This window comes from Rattus norvegicus, chromosome 1, assembly GCF_036323735.1.
Source record: "Rattus norvegicus strain BN/NHsdMcwi chromosome 1, GRCr8, whole genome shotgun sequence".
In the NCBI taxonomy this organism is placed as follows: domain Eukaryota; kingdom Metazoa; phylum Chordata; class Mammalia; order Rodentia; family Muridae; genus Rattus; species Rattus norvegicus.
The window spans coordinates 235,470,780-235,497,899 of NC_086019.1; the positions used below are offsets into that span (position 1 = coordinate 235,470,780).

At 41.5% G+C, this 27,120-nt stretch overlaps 1 protein-coding gene across 5 annotated transcripts in view; it reads right to left on the reverse strand.

The window, feature by feature from the left end:
* The window catches only part of Glis3 (GLIS family zinc finger 3), a 419,850-nt gene that overhangs the window by 81,213 nt on the left and 311,517 nt on the right, over positions 1-27,120 (reverse strand). For 4 of the 5 annotated variants that reach the window (XM_039101395.2, XM_039101397.2, XM_063281030.1 and 1 more), the window contains 2 exons: positions 17,500-17,661; positions 13,388-13,498 (listed from right to left, as the gene is read on the reverse strand). In XM_039101395.2, coding sequence (XP_038957323.1) covers positions 13,388-13,498; positions 17,500-17,661 — 273 coding nt within the window. Of the gene's footprint in view, positions 1-13,387; positions 13,499-13,808; positions 13,933-17,499; positions 17,662-27,120 lie in introns of those variants that run through there. The other variant, XR_005499631.2, reaches the window with a different exon arrangement.

Consider the following 27,120-nt stretch of genomic DNA (forward strand, 5'->3'; position numbering starts at 1 on the left):
AAACCTTACAAAGAGGCAAAATGTGAAACCACCACTCTATAAAATGATGCATCTGTAGGAAAATATCTATGAGTAAAGTCCACATGGCAAATCGAGTTTAGAAAATGGCAAGCCACTAAAAACATCTGTAATACATGCAATGATGTAGTTAATAGCCATTAGTTACTTGAAATCAATATAAAACTCTCCATAGAAAGTTGGAAAAGCTCAGTGACAATTCATGAAAAGGAAACACAAATGGCTAGTGACATGGAAAAAAGGTTGAATTTCAGAAACCCGGGGTGTATCACTTGCATAATAACAGCCAGTAGTACCCATCAAATTCTGTCTCCTTCCTCATATTTGTGAACTATAAGAAAAATTGGTTACATATAGTGCTAACAGGAGTACGTTATTACATATTTCTGTATAGTCGTGTCAATAATATGTTGTTACGAATTTTTATTCAACATACACTAAGATCTCTACATCATCAGATGTAGTGTATAACTGTTCATAATAGTAAAACATTAAAACAACCTAAATGTCTCAACAGGGAAGACTGTTTAAGACGAAAGTGCAGCAAGTAAGGGCCTCACGACCAGGGTGGAAGACGTGGCTCACAGCAGGCCTACGAGCACTCGTCGCTCTGCCAAGACTGGAGTTCAGTTCCCAGAACCTGCATGGTGACTCTCAAGCCTAACTTCAGCTGAAGAAGACCTGATGCCCTCTTCTGACTTCTGCAGGCACCAGATGTGCCTGTGTTATACAAAACAGGTAAAACAAGCACACATGTAAATAAAAATAAATAAATCTTTACGAAGACACTGATATGGTACTATAATTCTTATGTATTAATTCATTATATATATATATATATATATATATATATATATATATATATATATGCTTGTTTTGTTTTTGTTTTTGAAATAGGGTCTCTCTATGTAGCCCTGGCTATCTTGGAACTGCCTATGTAGAACAGGCTAGCCTCAAAATGATATGTCGCCTTTGCCTTGTCGTTGCTAGAATTAAAGATCTGCACCACAATATCCAGCAAATAGATGGACAGATACAGATGGTAGGTAGGTAGGTAGGTAGGTAGGTAGGCAGACAGACAGACAGACAAGACAGACAGAAAGCATACATGGAGAGATACACACCAGTACTAAGTTACACGATTCATTTATTCCAGTACATATTTTAACATCCCTGAAACCAAGGAATGTTATTTCCAGTGGCATCTTCCTTTCGATGAAAGCGTACATATTTACAAATCTGTGTGAGTTACAGAATTTTAAACTGAGGATGTATTGGACACCAAGCATGATAAATTATATTTCTCTCCTTCCCTTTTCCCAGTGCTGAGGATTGAACGCAGGGCCTTAGACACACTCTGTACTGGGCATGATAAAGCATGTAGGAACTCTGTTACTATGTGTCAGGTTAAGTCTTCATAGAGGTGCGTGTTAAAGAAGCAAAACTCCCAAGGGAAGAGTAGTAAACGAGCAGAAAGACCAGGAGAAGAAAGCGAAAGCTCTGGCTAGGACCTAAACTACAGACTCGTCTATGAAAAGTGCGTGCAAACATGAGGGTGAAAGTGTATGCTTTGAAAAAGCACACAGAGCTAGGAAATGGAGAGAGAGAGGTAGCCATACCCATATGTCAGTAAAACAAAAAAGACCAAACTAGGAAATGTAACAGACAACCAGAAAGTTGAAGCTTCATACTTGGAAAGACTCTAAAAACCCACAGGCTGGTGAGCCACAAGGAAGGAAATAATCAGAACCTGGGATACAGTCACAGAAAACACCTGGAGAATTACTCTCTACTTACATGATGGTGAGGGAAAACTACGTTTACAATGAGCCAGTCTCAGTAAGACACTTAGCACTGTCTCATGACAGCATTTGGAAGATGGAGAAAGCTAGAATTGAGGGTAGCACAGCTGGATGTAGGCACGGTTGGAGGAACCACAGCACCAGAAGAAGGTTGATTAATGAAAACTTGTCAAGCTATCTAACTGCCTGTCTCTTTCCACCCCGAATCACTAACTCATTCCCACCTTCACACCATGACTATCTCCCTGAATCGTAGACCTGACCACAGTCTATTCTTACCATCTTAGATGGGCAGAACAAGACCCTTCAACGTAAGTTCCCTTGCAAACCTTCGCCCCTCAATGCTCGCCTCAGTAACTTTCATGTGCCTATTGACGAAACTCTTTCCTCCAGTGCCAGGAAAATGGAGACAAAAGACTTCCATGTGATCACTTTGCCAAATAACTTAGAATGGATGTGGTCACAAAAAGAGTTGGAACCGGGAATATTAAAGCTGCATTTCTATGTGTACCAGCAAGGTCATGCTCAGAACCAAAAAAAGCTCCCGTGGAAACAGAACTAAAAATGGAATGGGTATGTAGGCTTATAGCTCTCTAGTATAAGGAATGTGTGGTCAGGCTAAACCTGACAGTAGTCCAACAAAGATATCCCCTGGAAGTCAGAAAACTTCAGATTACTTGGATTTCTGAATATTTGTTATGAGGAGTGGGGGAGGGAGGGCATGTGTGCACACATATGTGTGCCTCCTCTGTCACATGTCTGCCTGTGTGTCCATGTATGTATGTGTAGAGATCAGAGATCAACTCTGGGTATCCTCTTTGTCTCCTCCACCTTAGTTTGTGAGACAGGACCTCTCACTGGTCCCAGAACTCACGATTTGAGCTTGAGAGCTCCACCTATCTCTGTGTTCCCAACACTGACTCACAGGCCTAACTACAATGCTTGGATTTTATATGCGTGTTTGCTGGTCTGAGTTCAGGTCCTCGGGCTCGCACAGTGAACACTTCACTCACTGACATCTTCCCAGCCCATTCTGGAGTTTTCTGAATGTGATTCCCTGCATAGGGTGCAGGGTAGAGGTGATACTTAAGGCTGTAATGTTACCGAACATTCCACCATCGGCTGCCCTGCCACCGTGGGCGGTCTGTGCAGTTCGGATGCAGAAAGTTCCCATCCTCAAAAGCCACTTAGACAAAAGAGCTTTCTATTCTGGTTAAAAGAATAAATAGCTTCAGAGAGGCAGCTACTATCTGTAATCCTTCAACAGCTAACTCGAGCTATTCAACCAGCAGAGGAAACAGTGAGCATTTCAAACATCGCATGACACCTCGCCAGCATTTGTAAAGCAAACTCTGGATTGCCAAGTGGGAGAAAATTCTTTCGCCAAAACATTTAGAGAAATGCCAAGCTTGCAAACAGCATGTCAAGACTTAATGGATGGCTTTGCATTAGGCAGCATTAACTAACTCTGGCACAAATGCTGTAGGCCTCTTGGCTCAAAGGAAAACGGCATACCATCTCTGCCATCACACTTGGCTCCCTTCCTCCTCCTAAGCCGTTAGCGTCTCAGAAACACACTAGAGATTAGACATGGTAATAAAAAATTCATCTTGAGTCTAAAGGCCAAAGACACGAAATAAGGTAATATATACATTCACGATGGCTCGGAAAGGTGGAAGCGTCAGAGGCAGGAACCCGAGCCCTTTCTTAATATCACTATTTCCATGATTGCAGTTGAAGTCTCCCGAATCACAGGGGCTGGGTTTCACCTCATCTTTAAATGGCAGCTGTGGAGGGGCCTCAAGATCAGCTACGTGACTTCTTAAGCAAATTAAAACTCAATAGGTCAAGAAAAATGTTCTTTTCCCCTTAGAAAATACTTGCTTTCTCTTACTTTTACCTTTTGATGGCTTTAAAAACTCTTACGTGTGTAGATGCTCCACCTACACGGATACATGTGCACCATAAGTCTTCAGTGGCCAAAAGAGGACTTTGGACAACCTAAAGCTGGAGTTAAAGATGGCTGCGAGTCATCATGTGGGTGCCAGGAATCGGGCAAAGCAACCAGTGCTCACATGCTGATCTATCTCTCTAGCTCCTCACTCTGGCCTCTTCTTCCGTTTATCAAAGCCAGTTTCCTCAACAGAAATGGAACAAGTGAAGCACTGTACATTGACATGCCCCACACTGACCCATGCTGTCACCACCCACAGAAGACCTTGACCCCTCTCAGTAAAGGACAGCAACAATCGCCATGCGTGGACTTTCTCACTGCTCACTCTGACAGTCTGAGGAAACAGTTCATACAAGCCTGAGTTTACAGATGTGCAGCTCACGTCCTGAGACACTGAGCAACTGATCAAAGGTTCCACCATTAAAGTTGGTGATGGGAAGATCTGAATCCAGGCCCTTACTCAGTCCTTATCAAAAAGATAATCCAATTTGGAAATAGAATGGGTAATAAATATAAAAGTAAGCAAACTGCTAAGTTTGTGAATTTAGGTAAGGTCAACTCAGCATATAGTCAGCCTCTACAAAGGCCAGAAGGTAAATCCCTTCAATATGCAAACAAGAACCAAGCACCGTCCCTCTACACAGCAGTAGTTATGGATGGTCTGGAGTTAGGCGGCCATTCTCAAGCTAAAGACAAAATAGGCAGGTCACACTTGTCTGGCAGAGATTTCCAAAACTCTTCTTTTTAAAAAAAAAGTCATGAGATTGTGTGTGTGTGGGGGGGGGGGGGGGCGCGGTAGAGTAGATAGATTATCAATTTTTAATCACATAATCTCTTTTCATTAATTATTTTTAAGCAGCTAAGATCACTTTAAGGGGAAAATTAATTAATGAAAGTACCTGAAGCAGATTGTTCTTAGCTTGCTGAAGTTTCAAGGATCTCTTGGCATTCTCTCTGAACCCTGTGTATTGGGTAGCACATCACCCTTGGAGAATACCTAGCTTGGATGGGGATATTCACTATGTCACATACCATGCTCCGGGTTTTATTGCCATCATCTCAATATGACATGGACACTGCATTAACAACATTATAAAGTTGACAAAAACCACTGCTTTGTAAGTTTAACATCATAATAATGTTGTGCAACTGCATAAATTCCAGCATCAAATGTGATATATAAGTTAAAAACTCAGCATTGACCAGCTTTCTTAAAGAAGAATAGTCTGTTCTCTCAGCACTATGTTTCTAAATTAACTAACCTGAACATATTTACTCTGAACAGTCAATGCTATAATGAAAGACAGTAGGACCAGACACATCTGATAATTAATTCTTTCCTCTGTTCTTAATGAATAATCAATTAGCACCAGTGTAAGGGACATTTAGAAGTTCATGATGCCTCAGTCTGACACAGCTAGTCTTATCTTTAAATAAAGAAACCACAGTGAAAATTCATCATAAAGGACTTAGTGATGGTCAGTTTTATGTCTCATCTTGGCTAGCTTACAATCCACCCCAGTCAATAAAACATTCACAATTTAAATATTGCTGTGAAGACATTATGTGAATGTGACTAGAATCTGCAGTCAGTTGACTCCATTATCTGATAATTGCTGTGGGTCTGATGTAATCAATCTTAAAGATTTAAGAACTCAAGCTTCCCGGAGGAGGCTTTAGCCCATGGAGTATGGTTCCTACCCCTGGCTAATCAACCCAAAAGAGCAGAACTCTGCTGTTTTCTTAAGTTGTCCCTTTCCATTACCACTCATATTCAGTCCATCCTACTTCCTATGCTCTCATTTCAATCCAGATTGTTTCCTTCCAATCCTCTAGAAGTACATTAAATCCTGACTCTGGTCATTGCTTACAGTCTAATTCCATTCTCCAATTAACGAGAAAAATAACTAGTCCTTATTTTGTTAAAATCTAGCTTGAGTATCTACACTGTCTATGTCAACTTAACACAAGTTAGACTCATTTTGGAAGAGGGAGTGTCAATTAAAAAAAAATTCCCCTTCTGATTGGTCTACGACTATGCCGGTGGTGCACTGTCTAGATTTATGATTGATATGGGAGGGTCCAGCTCACTGTTGGCAGTGTCATCTCTGGGTAGGTGCTCTCGGATTATATTGGAAGGCAAGCTGATCAAGCCAAGAAGAGCAAGGCAGTAAGCAGCACATGGCCTCTATTTCAGCTCCTGCCTCTAGGTTCCTGCCTTGTGTTCAGGTCTTTTAACGGTGACCTGAAAGTTGCAAGCAGGAATAAGCATTTTCTTCTACACATTGCTTTTGGTCATGGAGTTCTATCACAGACTAGAAGCCATAACTAAGACTGCCTCTCTGTCTCCCAGGAGAGGATCTTACCATGTCATATACCCAAACACGTAACAAAATCTCAGGCACACAAAAATGTGGTGAAAATACTTGTAGAATAACTTGAGTATTTTAAAATTCTATGTTGGGGTGTCAATATTCAAGAGAAAATAAGGCAAAATATTCTTAACAGGACAATGTCTTAGGGGACGGTAGTTAAAACCAAAGTCATATAAGTAAGGCAGTCATTCACTAGGTGTATTGCTTTTGCCTTAGAATCTTAATTTCTTAATGTCAATGAAGTTCATGGAACCTTTCTAAAGAAAAACAATTTGTGTTGCATGTCTTTGGGGAAATGTCGTTGGGCTTCCTCAAACTACGCATCTCCATCCATCCCACGGAAGTTCAGGTACTAACCCTTGGACGCAATCAAGCATCATGGGTTTAAACTTTAATTCCCTCCGGTTTGGGTCCATTTCCTTCCCGTTTTATGAGCCATCTTTGCAGCAGCCATATGTTCCTGAAAGACAGGCTGCAGCAATCGCTGAGAGATGGCTCCTCCAAGAATACTCAGTTCTCAAGGAGTAAAGTTTCCAAGGACATTGTTCATCTGCTGTCAGTCACAATGGGCTGCCAGGGAATGCTGGTACATGACACAACAATGCTTTCCTCCTGAAACAGCTTCTCTTTCACCTCTGGGGCCCAATGTTTGCCTTTCAAACTAGCTGCAAAGACGGGAAAGTGGAAAAACTGGGGGAATGTAACTTGTTAAGTCACGATGCAACCCTAGGCACGGTGTAAAAGAAGCCAGTACCTCCTGGTGTCCAATCTAAACGTGGCAGGGACAAGGCCACCTGCCCAGGATCTGCCATGAAAAGGTTTTGCATCAGACATATCCAAGCCCTTGTGTGAAATCACCCTGAAAATAAATCCTCCCAGCTCAGAGGGCCAAGGTACGAACAATGTGAAAGTATTTCCCAGGGAGAGAGAAGACAGAGTTCAGCTGAAGCAGGTGAGAGAAGACAGGCACCAACAAGCAGAGGGAACAGAAACCATGAAAAGAGGCTCGGGCGCTTTGGAAGCGGAGACAAAGAGGGAGGACACCTGGGAAGGGCAGTGTGGCCCTGCCTCTTGGTAGCTTCGGCACAGTATTGAGACTACAAAGACTCTGTGGTAAATGCTTTCTTTTCCAAATCGTTTTCATCATAATCATGAGAAAGAATGAGAAATGCAGGAGCTTCTGTCTCTCAATCAATTAGAAAAGCAATTGTTGCTATAAGGTAATGGTGCCTGGGCACCGGACTGCCCCAAACTGCCCATTAAAGCACCTCAGAGGATCCGCATTCTTCATGTGGTTTGCCAGACTGACAGGAGACACCCAGCACTTTTGTTTTTATATCCTGGGGTTTGGTTTTATATCCTCAGTAGAAATAAAAATGAAATGACCTTACTGCATATGACAAAGTTTTGTGACGAATCAACAACAGTGGCATCAAGGACTACAAGACTTCACTCCTTAACAGCCTTTGACATTTGTAAAGACACTCCGTGTACCATGTCACATGTATAGGCAGGACACATCACACTCATCACTTCTGCCCTGAAAGCACAAGTCTCCATTAGATCGGGCATCTTAGTGCAGAGACAGCCTCGCTTCGCTCAAATTTTCAGGACCAGCCAAGGCCTCACCTGCAAATCAGGCTTAAAGACTCCCACATGATGACCTCCTGAGCCATGCTTTGTGGCTGGATGTAGAAGTTATGAGTCTTGATGACCAGAACCTGTCACTTTCATGCCACCCCAACTAAGAAGGGCAGCCCAAAGAAAGAGGTGATTAATCTAAGGCTAAAGTGGTGGCATGCCTATGCTCCCCGAACTGAGGGTGCTAAAGCAGTAGGATCGCAAGCTCAAGGCTACCCTGAGCTACACAGTGGTACCCTGTCTCAAAAACAAAGAACTAAACATACAAATAAATCCCCTAGATGATCCAGACATTCAAAACGTGTTATCAATTCTGGATTCTTTGAAAGTCAGCTCAAACAGGATACTATGATATTTGGGCTGAAATCAATGGTTTTCATAGAATACTACAACCAGTGTACTTTCCCCCTCATTTCTAAAGGGATAGTGTCTGAGCCCTTCTGCTCAGCTCCTGGACCATCTCACCTCACACTCCTCCTGTTACCAGCCTTTCCTTGTCTCCCTCATTTGCACTGTGTGCTCACCTTAGCAGAATGCCAGTCTAAGAGAGCAGGAAACACATCTCCTCCATGTGTTTGTTCCCGTGGTTCTAACACGTGCCCAGCACACAGAAGGTAACTAATAACTACCTACAAAATGTAACAAATGAAACCTTGGGGACACTTGTAAAATATCTACTTGAAAAGTTGCTTCATGAGGTGCTGTGAATGAAATGGTCCTTCTGAATGCCAACTTCCCTAAGGGACATTAGTGCATTTGTTGCTCCTGCAGAGGACGTGGGTTCAGTTCTCGTTCCCCACATGGTGGCTCACAAAGAACCTTAAACTCCAGTCCAGTGAGCCCAGTGTCCTTTTCTGACCTCCAAAGCAGGAAAGAAGATGCAGTCATACACGCAGCCCAAAGCACTCATGCGGCAAAAGCACTCATGCGCACAAACCAAAATAAATAAATAAAAAAACAAAACAAAACAAGAACACTACCACCTATCAAATAATAAAAGCTATCCAATAACATGCCCAAGAAACGTGTTTCAGGAGCAGAGCATGGGCACCAGCTTTCATCACTGTGAAGGCCCTGGGCCATCATCCCAGGGATGACAGCACCTATTTTCCTGTGAAGCTGAATGCTGCTCTTCTGACGGCATGAAGAACACATACTCATTCCAGTCACTGGTCTTTCCGACCAAAGACAGCCTCCTTCAAGTCCCCGCCCCCCGTCAACTCCCAGAAGTATGGACTGTTCCAGCAGCCCCAATCACCATGCAGGAGCAGCATGCTTCAGAAATAAAAGCTGTATTATGGTGGGCCAGGTTATCATCGAAGCTGCCAGGCAACTTGTGCCAAGGAGCAATCATGGTCGATAGATGTTAGAATTCGTGATGATGTGTAAGGTTGTTCTCCATTAAAACACAAGCACATATTCTCATCACTATTTTCACCAAACATTTTTCTTGCAAGAGCATCTCCCAGAATCTTTCTTGAAATTGAGCTCCTCTCAGCTGAGGGGGATGGGGCTCCAGATGTGTCTCACCACCCATCATTCTGAGGTGTGAAGTTAGTCGTTTATCACCAGTGGGATAATGCACAGATGTTTGTGAGCTGTTAAAGAAGGCAGCTTTCCACTGCTTGAATATCATCCCGATAACAGAATCGTCCTCACACGCATCCACTACAGACACATTACCAAAGCATGGCAGAGGGAATGGACTCGTTTTCCTAAGGCCAAACTGTGGTAAGGCTAACTCCTAACACTGTATTAGTGATTTTAACTGATTCCTGTTGAGGAACACAGGAGATAATGAAAAGGAACTATGAAATCTGGGAAGGTCTTGGACATACACCACGCCTACCAAGACCCCAACCCACAGACTAAAGCAACCAATGAGTAAAGCAAGCTTCATTCGTCATTTTGCTGCAAACACCAATTTACAAGAAAGTATTATTTCCATCTATCTGTTCATGGTTCCAAGAACTACACAGTGCAAGGTGAGCCATGGGCTCCCCCATGAAGTTTATAGTTTTGGGGAGATTCAGGGGAAAGGTGTTGGCTTTACAGTCTAAAGAATCATGTTTCACTTGAAGAAAACTGCATTAAGTAAGCTGCCCTTGCATAGCCAGAATACAGATCTAACTCTAAGTCTGAAATGCAAACATATGTAATTGCAAAAGCTTATTTTGAGGTCGAGGAAGTGAACATCATTGACGTTCAGCCAATCTAAGGTCAATGTCTAACAAACATTAACAACTTACATGAAGTTCAGAATCTTTATTGGATGAAGATTCGTGTCACCTCTAACTTTGGGCCAGGCATTGCTTGTATTCATTTTTCTTTAAGTCCATTTTGACAATGGCTAGAGTTGAAGGAAACCATGTTCATGGTACTTCCAAGGTGAAAATGAAAAATTCTGATAAACTCACAGCCTTGAGAAGAATTTCAAGTGGCTCATTTGCCTTAGTCCTCTCTTATTTCACTCACGCGTCGGGAAGAATTGAAGGACAGATTCTGTGCCTTTTGCTCTGGAGGCTAAATTCTATTCTCGATGGAGACCTTTTCTGGTGGATTGAATGCTTGGCTACTCATTGTATCGCTGTGCCCCGTTTCAATGGACTCAGGAACTGCAACGCACATCAGGTGTGCAAGTCTGGGTACATGTTGGCTGAGTAGTGTGTGTGTGCTTTTTGCAAAGAGAGAAACTGCTCTCTGGATGTGATAAGCAGGTCTCTGCTCCCCTGTTCTTTTCCTTCTTCTTCTTTCTTTAAACATCTTGAATAATGTTTAGCTAAGATTCCAGGTCCATCTTATTTTCGGATGGAATGTGTCCTGTGTCCGGAGGGACCGGATGGCTACAGTCAGGGCACCACTCAGGAGCAACCTGTGTCTCCGTATATACATTATTTTATGGGTGTTTGTTACTGAGCCCGATTTCAGAACTGGGCCTCATAAAACTGGCTAGGTTAACACCAAAATAATGTCATTTAGCATCTGGGGGGAGGTTAAAGAGAGGATTAGAGGGAGGAGGGCAGGCAGGGTATATTAAGCAGGCCCATGACTAACAGGGTGTGACAGCAAAGAGTTTTATTCTTTTCAGCAAAACAATTCCCTACGGCTGGGACCATTACTCCACAGTGCCTTTATCACCTTGGAATTTTTATGGTTATTTTTGATGAATTCACATTTTTGTAAAGCCCTTTTTGAAATCATGCCAGTTTTCCAATTTTTAATTAAAGTCGTAAATAATCTTAATTCTGCCTTAAAAGGTTTATTGTTTCTTTTTTTTTCAAAACTATTGAGGCCAGGAAATATTTCAAATACCAAGTCCTGATGTGAGTGAGCAATTAGAAGCCCTCAAAGGTCTAGTGACAACACTGGACCGTGTAAATGTAACACACTGGGATATTGGCATGCGATTTAAATAGCACGGAAGGGCTGATTTGGGGGTTTATCAGCAGCTGCCTCTCTTGGGAGTGACACAGGGTCTCTCTTTGTTAGATGAAGCAACTTTCATTATTTTGATGTCATGAATTAGCCATCACAGATGTAGAGAGGATTTTTGAAAAGCAAACACTGGACATTTGTCACTGAGGATGGAGCCAAAATGTAAAGAGAAAGTCAAGCAAGTCTGATCCAACCATTTGCACAAAATGCAAACATTTTCTGCAAAGCAAAGCCATGAGAGAGGGAATACATTACTGCCCTAAAGTCAGAGCTAAGGAAGGGCTGCAGTGTATGATAGGAGAGCATCAGACTGCTCAAAGGCCCACTGTTCTTACCTAGACTGCCTGCTGAAGGCTGCAGGAGAACTATAAATACAATCGTACCTTACAGTCTCAAGGTCTGCTTACTCTCCCTTTATAGGAGGCTAAAACACACTGTTGTTACAGCGAATGTATTTAACAATCTCGAAACACCCCGTGTGTTCTACACGTGTGAGCCTCAAAAGTGTGGTCTCTATGGGTGACAAATACTCTCCCATGCCTCCTAGTAGGCTCTGTGAAGGAGCGTTCATTTTACCAATAAGCTTGATGTTATTAATAAAACCCACCTATTAGGGACACATTAGAGGTAGGAATTGGTCAGATTTAGAAATGAAAACCCTCTTCTGCTAAATAAATAATTTATCCCTTCGAATTTTATAAGCTACAGACAATGACAAAGCCAATAGACAACGTCTCTACACAAGGATCCAACTGGGAAAATCCCTTACTTTAAGACAAGACGTTGTTGTTCAATTTTATTTGCATTAAATAAAAGCTCTTTGTCTTTCTAACCTCATGCCAAATGATTCTGGATAACGATTTATTTTACAAAGAGATTTAAATATAATTCTAGAGAAAAAATATTTTAGCATTTGATTTATTAGATTGGTTTTATAAGTTGGTATCTGTGTTTTTCTTTCTCAAAAGGAAGACTTGGTTTAAGAACTTTCTGTATATAAGCCCTCAACTGGTACTCAAACTAGTACTTTCAGACAGAAAAACTTAAATGTGTAAAAAAAAAAAAACTATAGAAGATTTCCCAACACCAAATGTCAAGTGCCCATCCCCCAAACAACAGTCAATGAAAAAAGTGCACAATTAAGAAGCCACAGTGACCCAAATACCCTTGAACCAAAAAACCGCAAGTTAACCGCTTCTTCCATGCACAGGACATCCTACTAAATGTTCAAACATTTAAAAGCTTGGGTGCTGGATAGAGCCCAGTGAGTGAGGTGTTTGTTGTTTAAGCATGAGGACCAGAGATCAGTCTGAGTAATAAGGCATCTATGGTGGCACATGCTTGTTCATTCACTGCCTGAGAGGTGGATGTGAAAGCAAGTGGACAGCTCCTGAGGAACGACAGCTCTCTCCATAGGTGTGTACACGTGTGTGTCCACTCACACAAACACATGCATATGCACCCACACCCTCAAATCCCAACAAAGCCCATAGAAACTCAGTCATGAAATTACTTAAAAGATAGTAAATTCCCTGTCTCAAAAGTTCTAGAAGGCCAGTCTGGCCAGCCAATTGAGGTACAGTGTGAAATGGTTGGATGACCTTAGACATTTATTCCAAACCTGTAACAAGGTAATATTTGCAGATTTTCGAAGCTGCAAACCTGTCACTGATGTCAAAGCCAATTTAAGTTCAGTACTTTGTCCCTCCACCCCTGGTTTCATACATATTACCTCTCAACGAGCTTCCCTCAAAGCCAACCATGGGAAACAGTCTCTTTCGATCCAAGATGCTCACCCAAGTTCTTCATGAGAGTGGAAATTATTTGAGCTAGCTGGTACTTTTATGAAAAAGTCTTTCTCTCCAGAAAGAGCTTCCAGAACTTTCCATAAAAGCTTTTTGTTATTAACATTTCCTGGGGTTGGTGGCTGGCATTAATTTTCCCCAATTCTCATATACAAGCTTCCACAGAAATTTTTTACATGACTGTATTAGCCAACTACATACAGCCTTGCTGAAACCTCAGAGAAGACCTCTCTCCTCAGTATCCAGCATAGGACATCTTCAAACTCAAAGGATTCCAACGCCACACAGAAGCTCTGCATACTGCAAGAATAATTCAAACATGCTTTTCCTGGCCGGAAAGCTCTCTTTGAAGTTTACCTTTTTCCTTGCTTGTTGCTCTTTGGAAGAATGTGCCTTCACGTGCTTTCTTAGGGAGCTTGGATCTGTGTAGCGTTTTGTGCATCCTGGAATTTGACAGGCATAAGGTTTCTGAACGAGAAAAAGAAGAAGAAAGAGCGAGCTGGGGTTAAACTGCAAAGGTAACAGGTCAGGCTTTCTTCACACTGCTCAGAGCAAGAACTGTTACGAAATGACAGGTATCAAGTGCTGGGTAATATTCATGCATTTTAATTGAACACCCAGGAAATTTGAGAAATAAAGATGAGAAGAGAAAACTTTAAAAATGCCCCATAGAGAAGCCCTAGCCTTGATTTTTTAAGAGATTACCTTGCATTGCGGTGGAAACATAAAAATCTCTCGTAGAATGTTTTAATGTGGAAGTTAATATTTACATACTTACAATTGTGTCTCCCTGAGAAAATCTTTGGTACTGTCAGAAATAGTAAACAGATTCTTTAAGGGCTCAGGTAAAGAAGCTGTAGAAAAGTCCAGAAAAGACTGGGTACGATTCAGAGGGTAGGTACCTGATTCAGAAAGAGAGGGAAAGAATTAAGAAGGAAAAAAATTAGTGTAAAATGAGCAAGAAATAGTAAGTCTCAAACAACAGACAAATTCACACTTGGGCAGAGGAACAGTCATCTTAGTAGTCACAGAGAAGTGAAGCCTTAGGGATGTGAATGAGCCCTTGGCTGGAGGACAAGGGTGAAAATTTGCCCTTCCCAGTTCCCTGTGGCAGCAGAATAGCGTATGAAAATGTGAGGTGAGACTGAGGGCACAGGGTGAGACCAACTCAAGTCCATCCTGACACCAACATTGGCACATAGTACTGATAACGTCCTTGTCAAAGCTTTGGAGACAAATGTCTTGGGGTGCAAAAAAACCCCAAATCTCCCGGCTATTGCAAGAAATTAAAAAACAGAACCAAAACAGGATTGATTGTATATATGAGGTGAATTACCATTTACCATGAGAACCGAGACCTGGTCCTGTATGGTATGAGAAAGATCTGAATTCTTCTCTGGATGGTAGGATTCTTGCTCTGGAAGCCTGCTGTACCACAGACAAAAGTGGGCCACGCCTACCCTTACTCTGTGAGGCTCGTTTTCATGTGGTTATCGTCTTCTGAGAAGACACATGCATGTTCCTATTTGCTTACTGGAAGCAATATTTAGAATCCACTAGCATTTGGCATTTTCCCCCACTTCAAGAACAAGACAGAATCATGGTATATCCTTTAATTTAAAACCCCCGATTTGAACATTGGATGTGATTACTCACGGATTGCTCTCAACTGATTGTGATTGATTGATTGATGATTGATTGATTACCTAAGGATAGGTAATCAATAAGCCCACGGAAGTGGGAAGCTTCATAAAGCAAAATTGTCTTAAGAAATTGTTCCAGCTAACCAGTTCCCTGTAGTCTCAGAACTTACAGAATGTTCTGCCCCCTGTATTAAATTCTAAGAGACTTAACAATAAATGTTGGAAGAAGAGGAACGATGCCCTTCACCTTTTTAAAAAGTGAGCAGTTATTGGTGAAAGCCACCTACTAAGAGGTTTCCATGGGGGAACAAAGACTTTGTTTTAACCTGGGAATCTTTTCTGGGCTCACCTGGCTTTCTTGAACAACCCTTCCCTACTCTGCTTTGACCTCAAAGCAGCAAGCAGCCAACATCCATCCTCATTAGGAGCTTCAACATGAGCACACACACTCATGTCTCTGACCAGGATAGCTTGCTTCAGGGAAGAAGAGTTATGAACATTGGTGTGCTCTAGAAATCTACGGTGCTCCAAATAGGGCTGTGGTTCTATTTTACATTTGATTTGAGGTACTTTTGGGGAAAGCTTGAATATAACCAGCCCTCACAACTGGCCTTGAGTCCTCCCCCTTGTGCCTGTTATCTGGGACCAGGAGGCCCAAACAGCTCTCAGGCTCGGGTGTGAATAGCAGTGGTATTCCTTCCCATAATTTTATCTCTGATTATCCAAGCTTAAAATGGCATGCTGTATGCCATCGGAAAAGGTATTTCATTCTTTTCCTGCTGTCCTGAGTAATTACTCCCCTTATTTAGATTTAAGATGCTAATAGAGAAATTGTATTAAGAAAAATTTCAGGGTTATTATAATGAACCCAATAATCTTTGTGGGAAAATCATTTTCCTGAATAAAGAATCTGTTTAGTTGAAAAGATATTTTAATCCAAAAATCCTGACAGCTTTTGTCTAAGGAATGAACCTGAATTTAAGTTATAAATTCTTCAACCAGCTACAGTTTGCTTTGGAAAACAAGCGATTGACTTCAAAATGCTCTTTAAAGTTTAACAATTTACTAAAGGGAATAAACATTTAAATAGGAGATACCTTGGATCTTAGAGAAAAATTATAGCTTGAACAAGTGTCATAGAGAAAATCTTTTCAAAAAGATAAAAAAGACTTGGGTTCTGATGTACTGAATTCAAGTCAAAATCATTATCATCGGCAGCTTTATCTAGAAGGTTTTTTAAGGACTATATATTTTTAATGTTTTAATTACTATTTAAAATGCTTTGTGCGATTAACTAAGATTAGCACCAAAGAAGGGTATTGTAGAACACTGGGTTTCCTCAAGGGCAGCTCTGAGACTACAGGGAACGGGTTAGCTGGAACAATTTCTTAAGACAATTTTGCTTTATGAATCTTCCCACTTCCATGACATCATTCAATGGCAAACTGGAAAATATGCTGGATTAGACCGGGACCATTTTTGATGAAACAAAATCAGACACTATATCATAATTTTTCTTATGTTTATATGTCGAAATTTTTCAAAAATTTTCATGTACTTATTTAATATTGTATCTAATAGTCCGGAACAGATCAATAAATTCAACTTGGCTCAAGCAGAAAGGGTCTATCTTCTTTTCTGGTATTTTGCTAACTGTGTTTCAGGTATTTACCAGACGAACCATCACATTCATACATATATATTAGGAGATAATTCTGTTTAGAAAGGTTATATGACACACAAAGCTAAAATGACTTCAACAAATATGACTAATAGAGACTAATATAAGAAAGGTAATAAATATGTCAACTATAACATCAGAGGAATCTTAAATATGTATGAGAAGGTGTGTGGAAATAATAGTATCTTTTCAAAATTCAAACTCTGGTGTAGTTTAATAATAGACATCAGAACGTTAACACAGAGGAAGTACTGTCATGAATACATTATGTGCGGGAACGTGGGATAAGAGATCGGCGATGTGTAGAATACATTTATCCCAACGGCTTTGTTAAGTGAACTGGAATTACACAGCATCTACCTGGCCTCCTGTAAAGAAAATGGCTTCAAAGCTCGGGGAGGCAGAGGAGTGCGATCAACATAATGGGAGGAAATAAAAAGACAAAAGTTACATAGACAGCATTCGCAAGGAGCGAAACGTAGTGGCATTAAGGGAGTTAAGGGTGTGAAAATAAAAACTCAATTGTTCTCATAAGGTTGGTATAAAAGGATGTGTGACTGTTAGCACAGAAAAAGGCATGTATGAAATGAACTCGGGGAAAGATCTGGTCTGTCTCTTTAGATGAATTGCAGGTGAAAATAACAGATGGTTTCTAAAGCAAAAGACTGGATTCATGCTCAACACCATGCTGGCTGAAAAGCTAGGTCCAGAGGAAAAGAACAGGGTCAATGCATAAACATTGTACTTCATATTCTTCCCAACTGCATACATTGTCTATTTTGGTACAGCCTGATATATTGATAACCGCTTTAATTATCTCTGGTAGCCATTCTGAGTGCCAACATCTACTGCACGATAGTCCCTGAACTTTCTACAGAGCAGGGACTAAATAACCCCTTGGTCCTAGAAAGTTCTGATATGTAGCATAATTCACAACGACAAAGTAAAAAAAAAAAAAAACTAAAATTAAAGCAGCCATACAGGGCAGGCCTGGCGAACACTTCACTGTGTTTTGCTGCTGTGCTTGGCACTGCCCACCGTGACTTGAAGAGTAGCAAGCAAACACCTGCACCATCCTACCATCAGAGGGGCCCGTTGGCACACACAGCTGAGGCTGGAAGGTGGCCAGTCCCTGCCATCCTTACAGTGTCAAGATGTGTCCTCTGGTGCTTGGCACGGTCACTGGAGTTGCTGAAAGCCTTCTGGCAGCCTGGGTGCTGGCACAGGTACGGCTTCTCACCCGTGTGGCTCCGCAAGTGAATCTTGAGGTTCTCGAGCCTGGAAAAGGCCTTCTTGCAACCTTCAAACTGCAAAAAAGAAAACAAGTTTTAGTTATTGAGCAGGACCCAAATGCTTGAGGCGAGGGAAGAAAAACAACCATTAGCTTGTACTTAGCTAACAGTAAGACGAAATTAAATCCAAACAGTAACAAATATTGCTTCTAAAAATACCCCTGTGTTTATGTGAATTGCATCTTTCTCATAGCACATACATGCCACATTCCATACCAGATTTTGGTCCCAAACTGATTTCTGTGATTACTTATGTCAGAGAATATTCACTGTGAGCCATCTGGCTCAAGCAATAGAAATACAGTAGTAAGTATCTTGAAGGTTTATTAAAAAGTTAACACACTTTTTCTATTTCAAAACTGGTCTACATTGAAGAAAGCAGGAAGGAAGAAAGTTTACAACAACAACAAGAACAACAACAACAGAAACCGAACTTAAAATTAAAGTGATCTATGACAAAAAAAGAAGGCAGGAAAGGTCTAAGACTATAGGATAGGGAAGGCAGGTGCCCACTAGGCTCTGGTCAATCAGACAGGCCCTTGAATGTTTTCTAGGTTTCTCAACTTCCAAATGGGTGGCCATTGCCAACAAGTAGGTTGATGCCAAGCAGTGTTCAAAATGCTTTTTTAAAGACAACTAGGAGACAGAGAAGTCACTTAGCGCTACTTCATTTCAAATAAAGAAACTTCTATTTACTATTCTTGCTGTCATTAAATGTATTATTGTTGTTTATTTTAAACATTTACATTACCTAGATATGAATAAGAGAAAGATAAAAGGTTAATTTAAAAAAATGTGTTTGTAGTTTGCTAATAAACACCATTAATTTAATGAATTCTTCAGGGAAATTATCAGCTTTTATTATAAGATCAAAGTTATGTTAACATTTAAAGAAACCATAGGAAAATGGATCAGGAAAGCCTATAAGTGACAATTTTTTTTGAGGGACATAGCGGGAATGGGGCAGGCAGACATGGATCCAAGTAGGACTGTGTGAGGATGGCTGTTTCCATTCAAAATCAATCGTCATTATGGACGTGCTGCAAGGACCTCGTAAAAAGCCTTGCGTCCCTCACTGACGAGGGCTATGGTCCGGAAGGTTTTAGTAGCTGAAAATTTCATCCTGAAGTAAAGGATGAACTAAGTAGAGCGAATGTCACAGAACCCCATCTATTTAAGTTGATCACATTCTGCATGCTGAAGTATTTTAAGAAATTTATGAAAGTTGCACTTATTTTTGATTGAGAGTTATACATGTCTCACGGACATATGTTGGTTTATTTCAATTTCGATATTTTGCTTAAAATAATTTTCGGTGTTTTCCTGATTTCTATTTCACATAAAAAAATAAATTTAGCCTGAAAGAAGGAAGAATGCTGACAAAGCTGACGACTTTTTCACAGCCAAGTGTATAATAATGCCGCATTGCTGGTGGGGGGGGGTTTCTGGAATTTATGGGGCCTTGTTTCTGCAAATTTTCAAATAGATCTCAAGTTTAAGGATCAAAGAGTTCTAAATTAACTCCTAATTCATAGCTAAGAGGTCTCTGCCAAGCACACGTCTGCTTTTAAGGTTCACTCTGAATGAAGAATCAGAGCAAAGACTTGGAGCCCAGTTTATTTTGCTTGGAATCACCTGGCAGAGTGCACTTAGGTCTGAAATGAGCTTGTGGTTTTGGCCATGCTGAGCCTGTAGCCTCATTCCTAGCAAGGCTCTTTTGTAGGGCAGATGTCTTTCTGGGGCTAGTTCCAGTGAGATATACCCAGAATTAGTTGGGCCCCTATCTCTCATCCCTTTTATAGTCACCTCAACCCTTACGGAGAAAGCAACATTGTTTGGGCATCAACGTGAGAGTAGAGACCAGTGACAGCTTAATTAACAGGCTTTCTATGGGTGCCAGATATGTATGACACTTCCCCCATGTCATGAGAAACCCAGCTATGTGCTGGTGCGATTTAAACTGTCCATGTGCTCACATGTAAGGTACTCGAATCTACCAATTCTTGTTCCTTTCTATTAAATGTCCATTTAAATGTCTGCTTAGAATTGAACTGACCGCCAGCACCACCAATGATGATGACGATGATGAAGAAGATGAAGAAGGAGGAAGAGGAGGAGAAGAGGAAAAGGAAGAGGAAGACAAAGAGGAGGAGGCGGAGGCGGAGGCGGCGGCGGCGGCGGAGGCGACGGCGGAGGCGACGGCGGAGGCGGCGGCGGCAGCAATGGCGACAGGTCTGGCATTCCAAGGTACCAAGTGAGAATCGGCCAGAACACCCTAACTACATGAAGAGACAAAGCTGAAAGACAGCAAAGGCATCCACACGGAATGTGTCAGCAAAAAAGACAATCTGAAAAATAATGAAAATCCAGGTGATGTCAGAGGTTCCCTCTGTAACACGGGGGGGGGGCCAGAAGGGAGGATAGCAATATCTTCAGAAGAAACGACTAAAGACAGGGTGTGAGGCCATCCTCAGAAGGCAATTTCATGGATGCAGGAGCTCCTAGTAGAAAAAAAACCACACACACACACACACACACACACACACACACACACACACACACACACATACTCTCTTTGCAAAAGCATCTTTGAAGAATCTCTAGACCCACGTCTTCAAGGACTGGCAGATGGCTGGGTAGAGGCCCTAACACCCAATGGGTCAGAGTCACCTCAATGAACTTTTGAGAGGATTCTCTAAAGAGGAAGGAGCTGCCGTGCCATTTGCTTCTCTAATAGCATCTGGATGGAACTTGAAAATGAACAATTTTATAATGAAATGTTATCATCCATTATGGGAATGGCCCTGCAATTCAATACAAGAATTCCCTCTCCCTCGGGCAGTTTCACCCCTACATTTGCAAGTTCAGTTAAAGGCAAATGCTTTAAAAATAAGCCAACATTCAGGCAGGATAACAAGAAATAATTTCCCAAATAGCTAAAAGTGGATTCCTTAAGAGTTCGGAGAAATAGTTTCCTCTTCATCTTGTTATCTTTCGTGACCTTGACATAGCTATCAGAGGTGCTGAACCTTGCAGATGAACACCTGAATACAGGGAAGTCAGAAGCATGAGGACTATTTCCTGGGTTTGAGTCACAGGCTTTCTCTGTGTGGTTCCCACAGTTCAAGCTATACCCGGAGAGCTAAGATACACACTGCCAGTGAGCTGCTCTATCCCTGCTGTGGTTCGACGCCTGCAAAACTTCAATGCTTTGGCTCAGGTCTTCTCCCTCCTGAATCAGCGCTTAAGTCTTGGAGCCAAAGACTAGTAACTCATAACTGAATCACATGTCCTGGATGCCCTTAAATCAAAAGCAGATAGAATACAGGAAGATGAAGAAAACCAAACCATAGTCACATTTTTTTTTTTTTTTTTTTCCGGAGCTGGGGACCGAACCCAGGGCCTTGTGCTTGCTAGGCAAGCGCTCTACCACTGAGCTAAATCCCCAGCCCCGCAGTCACACTTAAAGAGTTCAAAATGGAAGGAGGAATGAACTTAAGACTTAAAAAACACACAAACTTTTCTTTAAAAGAAAACACAAACAAGCAGTGGCAGGGCTGGGAGAGTGGACATGGGATCTGGTATCCACTAAATACTTGGTCCATGCTAAACATTTTCTCTTTGTTATGAATTTGATCGAGATAGCATCTGCCCCCTGAACAAACCCTATGATCGCGGTCCACAGAAGTTAGGAGGCAAACAGGAATACAACCCAGTGTTTACTTATGCGAAGACGATGGGAGCTGAAGAGGGTATGTATGTCTGGGCAGGTTATACATGAGAAGGTTACACACCGGGACAGCTACTGTCTGAGCAAAGGCCCTCAAAGCCATGATGCCCAGACTAGAATCAGCATCCTCAGGATAACTGCTGGAAAAATGGATTTTCTGACCCTACCCCAGAACCTAAACTCTAGGGCCCATCTTCATGAGTGGGAACCAGTGCTCTAGATATGATATCATTCTCCACTGCCTTATGCAAATCACATGACAGGAAGTGTTTTCAGAATTCACTGTTTCTACTTCAGGCCCAGTCATCTGAACTTGTAGAACAGCATCTACCCTAGGACTCAAAAGGGACATCCTCTGCAAGGCAGGCTAGGGTAGCGCCATTCACAAGCATGTGAAACCAAACTCCCAGAATGCCACACTCTCATTAGAGATTCTTTAAACCTACAGCTTCCATATCTGCCGCCAGGTAGATGTCTGGTTCTAAAACAGGGATGCCCACCAGCTCTTACCACGGCTCCTGACCAGTGAAACACCTCACACTGTGACTGCCCATGACAGTCTCCTGCTGAGGAAAAGCACTGGGAGGGAGCCACATCTTACATCTTCGAGAATTGGTGAAATTGTAGCTGTGTAGGAGAATAGAGCTTGAAACTCTCCAAGACAGAACTTTAAAATCTCATGGGCCTTGAAAATACTTCATGGTATTGAAGCCTCATTCTAAGAAAAATCTCCTTGATGCTGGTTTTAAGTAACAACTTTAATTAGACATTTTCAAGTTCCCTCAGACCTAAGGAACCTTAGCTTGCATCGTTTTGCTAATTTAGAAAATTATTTCATATTTAAAGAATCAGACCGGACTGCAATCATCATTACTATATTACTGGCTTGATTACAGATTGTTGACATTCAGTAACATTCAGATGACCTTTGAAATATTACTTTCTCTTTCTATTAGAAGCTTTTGTGTAAGGTTCTAGAAATGAAAGGCTCATTAGACACGATTAAAATGGGATTTATTCCATATGTGTAACCAATAATCAAGTCGGATATTATCCCCTCCCCTAATCAGCTACTTGGAGTGCCAAGAAGTACAAGTTTGTATTCAAAGCAGTAATAACAGCGAACCTTCTTTATCAGGTTTCTATACCATTGCTAATATCAACAAAACCCAAACAGAAAGAAGTCTACGATGCTGGAGAACTTTTTAAAAATATACATTTGATTTTAATTAAGGCTTGGTGTTTATGACCCTTGGCGGTACATACTTTTACAATTCCACCAGTCAAGACCAATTAATCCCATTAGTGTTGGTTGCCACTGTGAGATGGGAGTAGAATTGGCTGATGGATTAGGTGCTAGCTTATGTCTCAGCGCACTACTCCAAGACAACAGAGATGACAGGCTTCCATGGAGAAGTCAGTAAACATTTCTGATGCCCTGGCTACAGTCATGGTGACTCCCATAGTAAGTCTAGGAGGTCAAGTTCCCTTGCATTAATTGCTTCCTTCAAAGGGTGTAAGGTTTCTTCTGTGACTCTGAAAGGGTCCAAGGGTGTGAAGCAGTCCAACAATTGAGAATTCTGATGAATGCACTCAGGTAACAGTTGACTTCCAGAGATCCTTCTCAACTTTATGTGCACGTGAGTTCATGCAGGTCTTAAGATGAAGTCCTAGGTCTTCCAGCGGAGAGTGGGCACCTGGGTAATGCCAGCAGATGCCCAACACTCAGAGTTTACACTTGGAGATGCAGGATCCTGGGGACGCTTCATGATCCTCATCATTAAAGTGTAGAGGGTGGTGGAGTTTAGAAAAAGGGAAAGAAACATTAGAACTAAAGAAAAGAATAAAGACAAAGCCTTTGTTTAAATGAACCAAAAAGAATCATCTATCTTTTCGAACAGTGCAATCTGATTGTAATTAATGTAGAAGGGAGAAGAAGGAAAGTCAGTTTAAAAAACAAAAGGATGAAATGCAAACAGGAAAGATTTGAGAAGCACACTGCAATCACTAGGGTTGAATTCCCTTCAGTCACTCTCCATCTGGGAACATTCTAACTTTGTGTCATTCAACTCAGTTTCTGTTTCCAGGCAGTTCTAAACAGCGCCGAATGCTCCAGCAAGCCTTGATGCTTAACACATCAATCTACAGGAAGTGCCACAGAGCCCATGTCTGGTTCACCAGGTGACACAGAGTTCCTGTCTGCTCCCTGTTCCGTTCAGCTTGGTAAGTGTGCATGGATGACAAAGAATGGGTCTCTGCATATTCTCACTCCTGTTCCCAGCCCAGTCGCCCTCACGTTCCCAGCACCGTGCTCACGGAGGTCTGCCTGACCTTCCAAGTGATAAGAGGGAAGATCTGATTTTGTACTTTGAAGTTTTGTACAGAGTAACAATGGCCTCGTTAGAAGAAGACAAAAGGTCACAACGAACACTATTTTTGCCTCAAAGAAACTCAAACTGAGCCCCTGAAGGGTCATGGTATCCAAAGAGAGCTGCGCTTGCCTTGTTTATGATAACCTTTAAGGTCCGGCTAAGGGCATCAGGGGAGAAAAAAAGAGCTCTACGGCATGGTTCCAGTAAGTGGCAGATTCAGTTTGTGCCTCTCATCTGCATCCCTAAGTGGTCCACTGTTCGTATTTATCCAGATTATCTGGAACTATTAAGACGTTGCAGAATGACTATAAAACCCATTCAGCAATGTTTTCCTAAACAGCACTAGGTTCCAGTCATTGTTCCTTCCCTGTTATTCTGGTGTGCAAAATGAATCCACTACCCAGCTCATAAAGCCTTTCCTGGCTTGTTGGACTTCTTGTTTCTTGATTAGTAAGCAACGTGTATAAATAAAGCAAAGGTCACCCGATTGGGGTCCATATATGATCTTTATTGGTTTAAGGTGATTCATTGCTTTTGACCACTCTGGGCTGTGGGACACAGCTGCACTCTAAATGAGGCAGTAAAAGACGTAAAACGAAGCTGGGAAATGATTCTGCAGGGGCTTCGTGACAATGTGGGGGAAAGCACGCTACTTCTGTGCCAGCAACTGAACCATACTGGATTTTTATGGAAATTATCAAGTGTCTGGATCTTAACAATGGAACGGAACCAGGGTTAAATGGGACGTCATTGTCGGCATTATATTCACAGCTACAAAAGGAGTCTGTTGAAGTAGACCCGATCTATGTAAAATGGATGAAGAAGTCCTTTTCAGACACCCACCAAATATTAGTATTTTGATATACATATAAGATAAATGTGTATATTGCCATGTTGTATCAATACATGTAGTAAACTTAGAACCTCGAGAAAATTACTATTCCTTTGACCAAGTAAAACAATGAAACACTGGTTGTGTGAAGATTTTATTCACTACCACCGACCTCACGCAATCTGTGACTGCCCACAGGATCTTATAGTCTTCAGGGGCTGACAAGATCACAAAGAATGCATATTGGCTATATGCCAGTAGAACAAATAGGAGTGTGAAACTAGTTGAGTATAAAATTATTTAAAAGCAACTAAATTCTTTAATTTTCTTTGTAGGCATCACTGAGTAACACTTAGCTAGGCATAATTTTGACCCTTAATGTATACATACTGTATATATTATATGAATTCAAACTAAGAAACAGCAAAAAATATGTTTATAAAACCTCCAGGCACCCAATTTTTTATTATTTCCATGCAATCACAGACATCATGGCTTTCATGAAATTCGTCTCCTAACATTGTATTGATGCATGCATATGTGATACTTTATATGTGTTCAAGGTTCCATTTTGCCTGCTCCCTACACATGGTATTAGGCGCAATGCTTCTGTGAAATATATAACAGTAAACAAATAAAAGCAACAGTCAAATGGTTTGCATCTCTATGGTAAAGGTGCTTTCCAACCTTAACCTAAAAGTCAATAGTGACCAACTACTGTGGACATACAATCAAAAGTGACCAGCGCCTGCTCCCTAAATGGGCCTGGCCTTACTGGGCTTCTGAACATCCAGCATGTCCCTAGGCTCTGTGGATGGCACAGGGGGAAACATTAGGCTCAATCTTGCCTTACCAATGCTTCTAGGATACTCCATGAGATTGGCACAAGCCAAGTCAGCTTTAACACTTTCTTATGATTTTCTGTGTGCCAAAGATCAGAGCTGAAGGATGGGGATACTTTAGGCAATAAATATTACATTTTCTCTGCAAGTGTGCCTCAGAAATATGTTTTGAACATTTATTTAAAGGACATATAAGGATGAATGAATAAGAAAGAACTAATAAAAATTAAAAGAAACGAGGGGGAGGGAGAGCGAGAGCGAGAGAGAGAGAGAGAGAGAGAGAGAGAGGGAGGCAGAGAGAGAAGGAAGGAGGGAGAAAGGGAGAGAGAAGGGGAAGGAGAGACAGAGAGACAAAGAGACAGAGAGAGAAGAAAAGAGAGAGAATGAGAGAGAGAGAGAGAGAGAGAGAGAGAGAGAGAGAGAGAGAGAGATTGATTTTGACTCTGCAGGTCAAAGAAAGGAAGGGGCAAGGGATGCAGTGAAGCTTAAACCTTTACATTTGGTCCCAGGGCCCTTCTCTCTTTCCTAAACCCACACCCCTGCCTGGTTCTAGTGTGACCCAGATACCCAACCCTTTTTGAGATCTAAGTTCTTTTGCTTCCTGCTTTGTTCCTGTGCAGTGCCCTCTGCTGGTAGACCCACAGAGCCAGTTCCTTTGGGAGGCTCTCCTTTTGGCTTTACCAGGACACTTTGGATCTCTCCCACACATGCCCGCCACTCTGCTTATTTCCAGGAGCACACAGAGGCATACTGATTGGATGGTTTGTTTCTCTCATTGGGCTATGAGCTTTATGAGGACAAGGAACTGAGTCTTGCTAATCTTTTTTATTGCCAACACTAGGTACGGTTCTTGGCATATACTCAAAGTGATCATACATTATTTGCTAAATAAATGTTAAAATGAAATGGAGAGCTGAACCCTTGTAAGAGAGATATTGATTTCCTAGACTTCCTTGTGTAGTGAACTCATTAGGGCCTTTTAATTAGGGAGTAAGCCAGTTACTACTTGCAATGACATCAAAAGCCAACCTCTTAGAAACTATAAAATACATTTATAGGGTCTCAGTATTGGATTTTAATGTTCTATAGAACTACTGCAAAAATGTGTATTTAATTAAATTAATAACTATACAAGAGGAGTAAATATTAATTACAACACATGGCTCTATTTGACTGCATATGTGTGTGCTGGATTAACTCCTTTATTCATGTTCTCAGGACTTGTCAGCAATACTAGTGAAGTGAACGGACTGTTTTCGTACCACACCCTTCCCCAAAGTTGAACTAAGCATACACTAACACATAGGAAACATGTTATTACCAATAATTCAAGGCATATAAATATCTGCCTTCCTCATGCATAAAGGAAAAGAAACTGTTTTAAATTGCCCTTTTAAAACCGAGCTAATATGTTCTAAAATATGCCAGGAAACAGCCACTCATCAGTTTCTCATGAGGAAAAATGCTTCAGAACTTTGCTCTGAATTGCCCTGACTCAAGAATCCCCAATGAGCAGGTCCAACAATTTCCCATGGTGCCATGCCTCTGCCAACCAACCAACAACTATCCTGTGTAGAGGGGAGACAGCAGTTCAGACCCTGGGCTGCAGGTCCTAACCACATGATAGCTAGAGACTGGGTTTGGGTACAGTGTTTGTCACAAGGCCTTCATGCCAGCTTTCTCACTGGCAGTGGACCT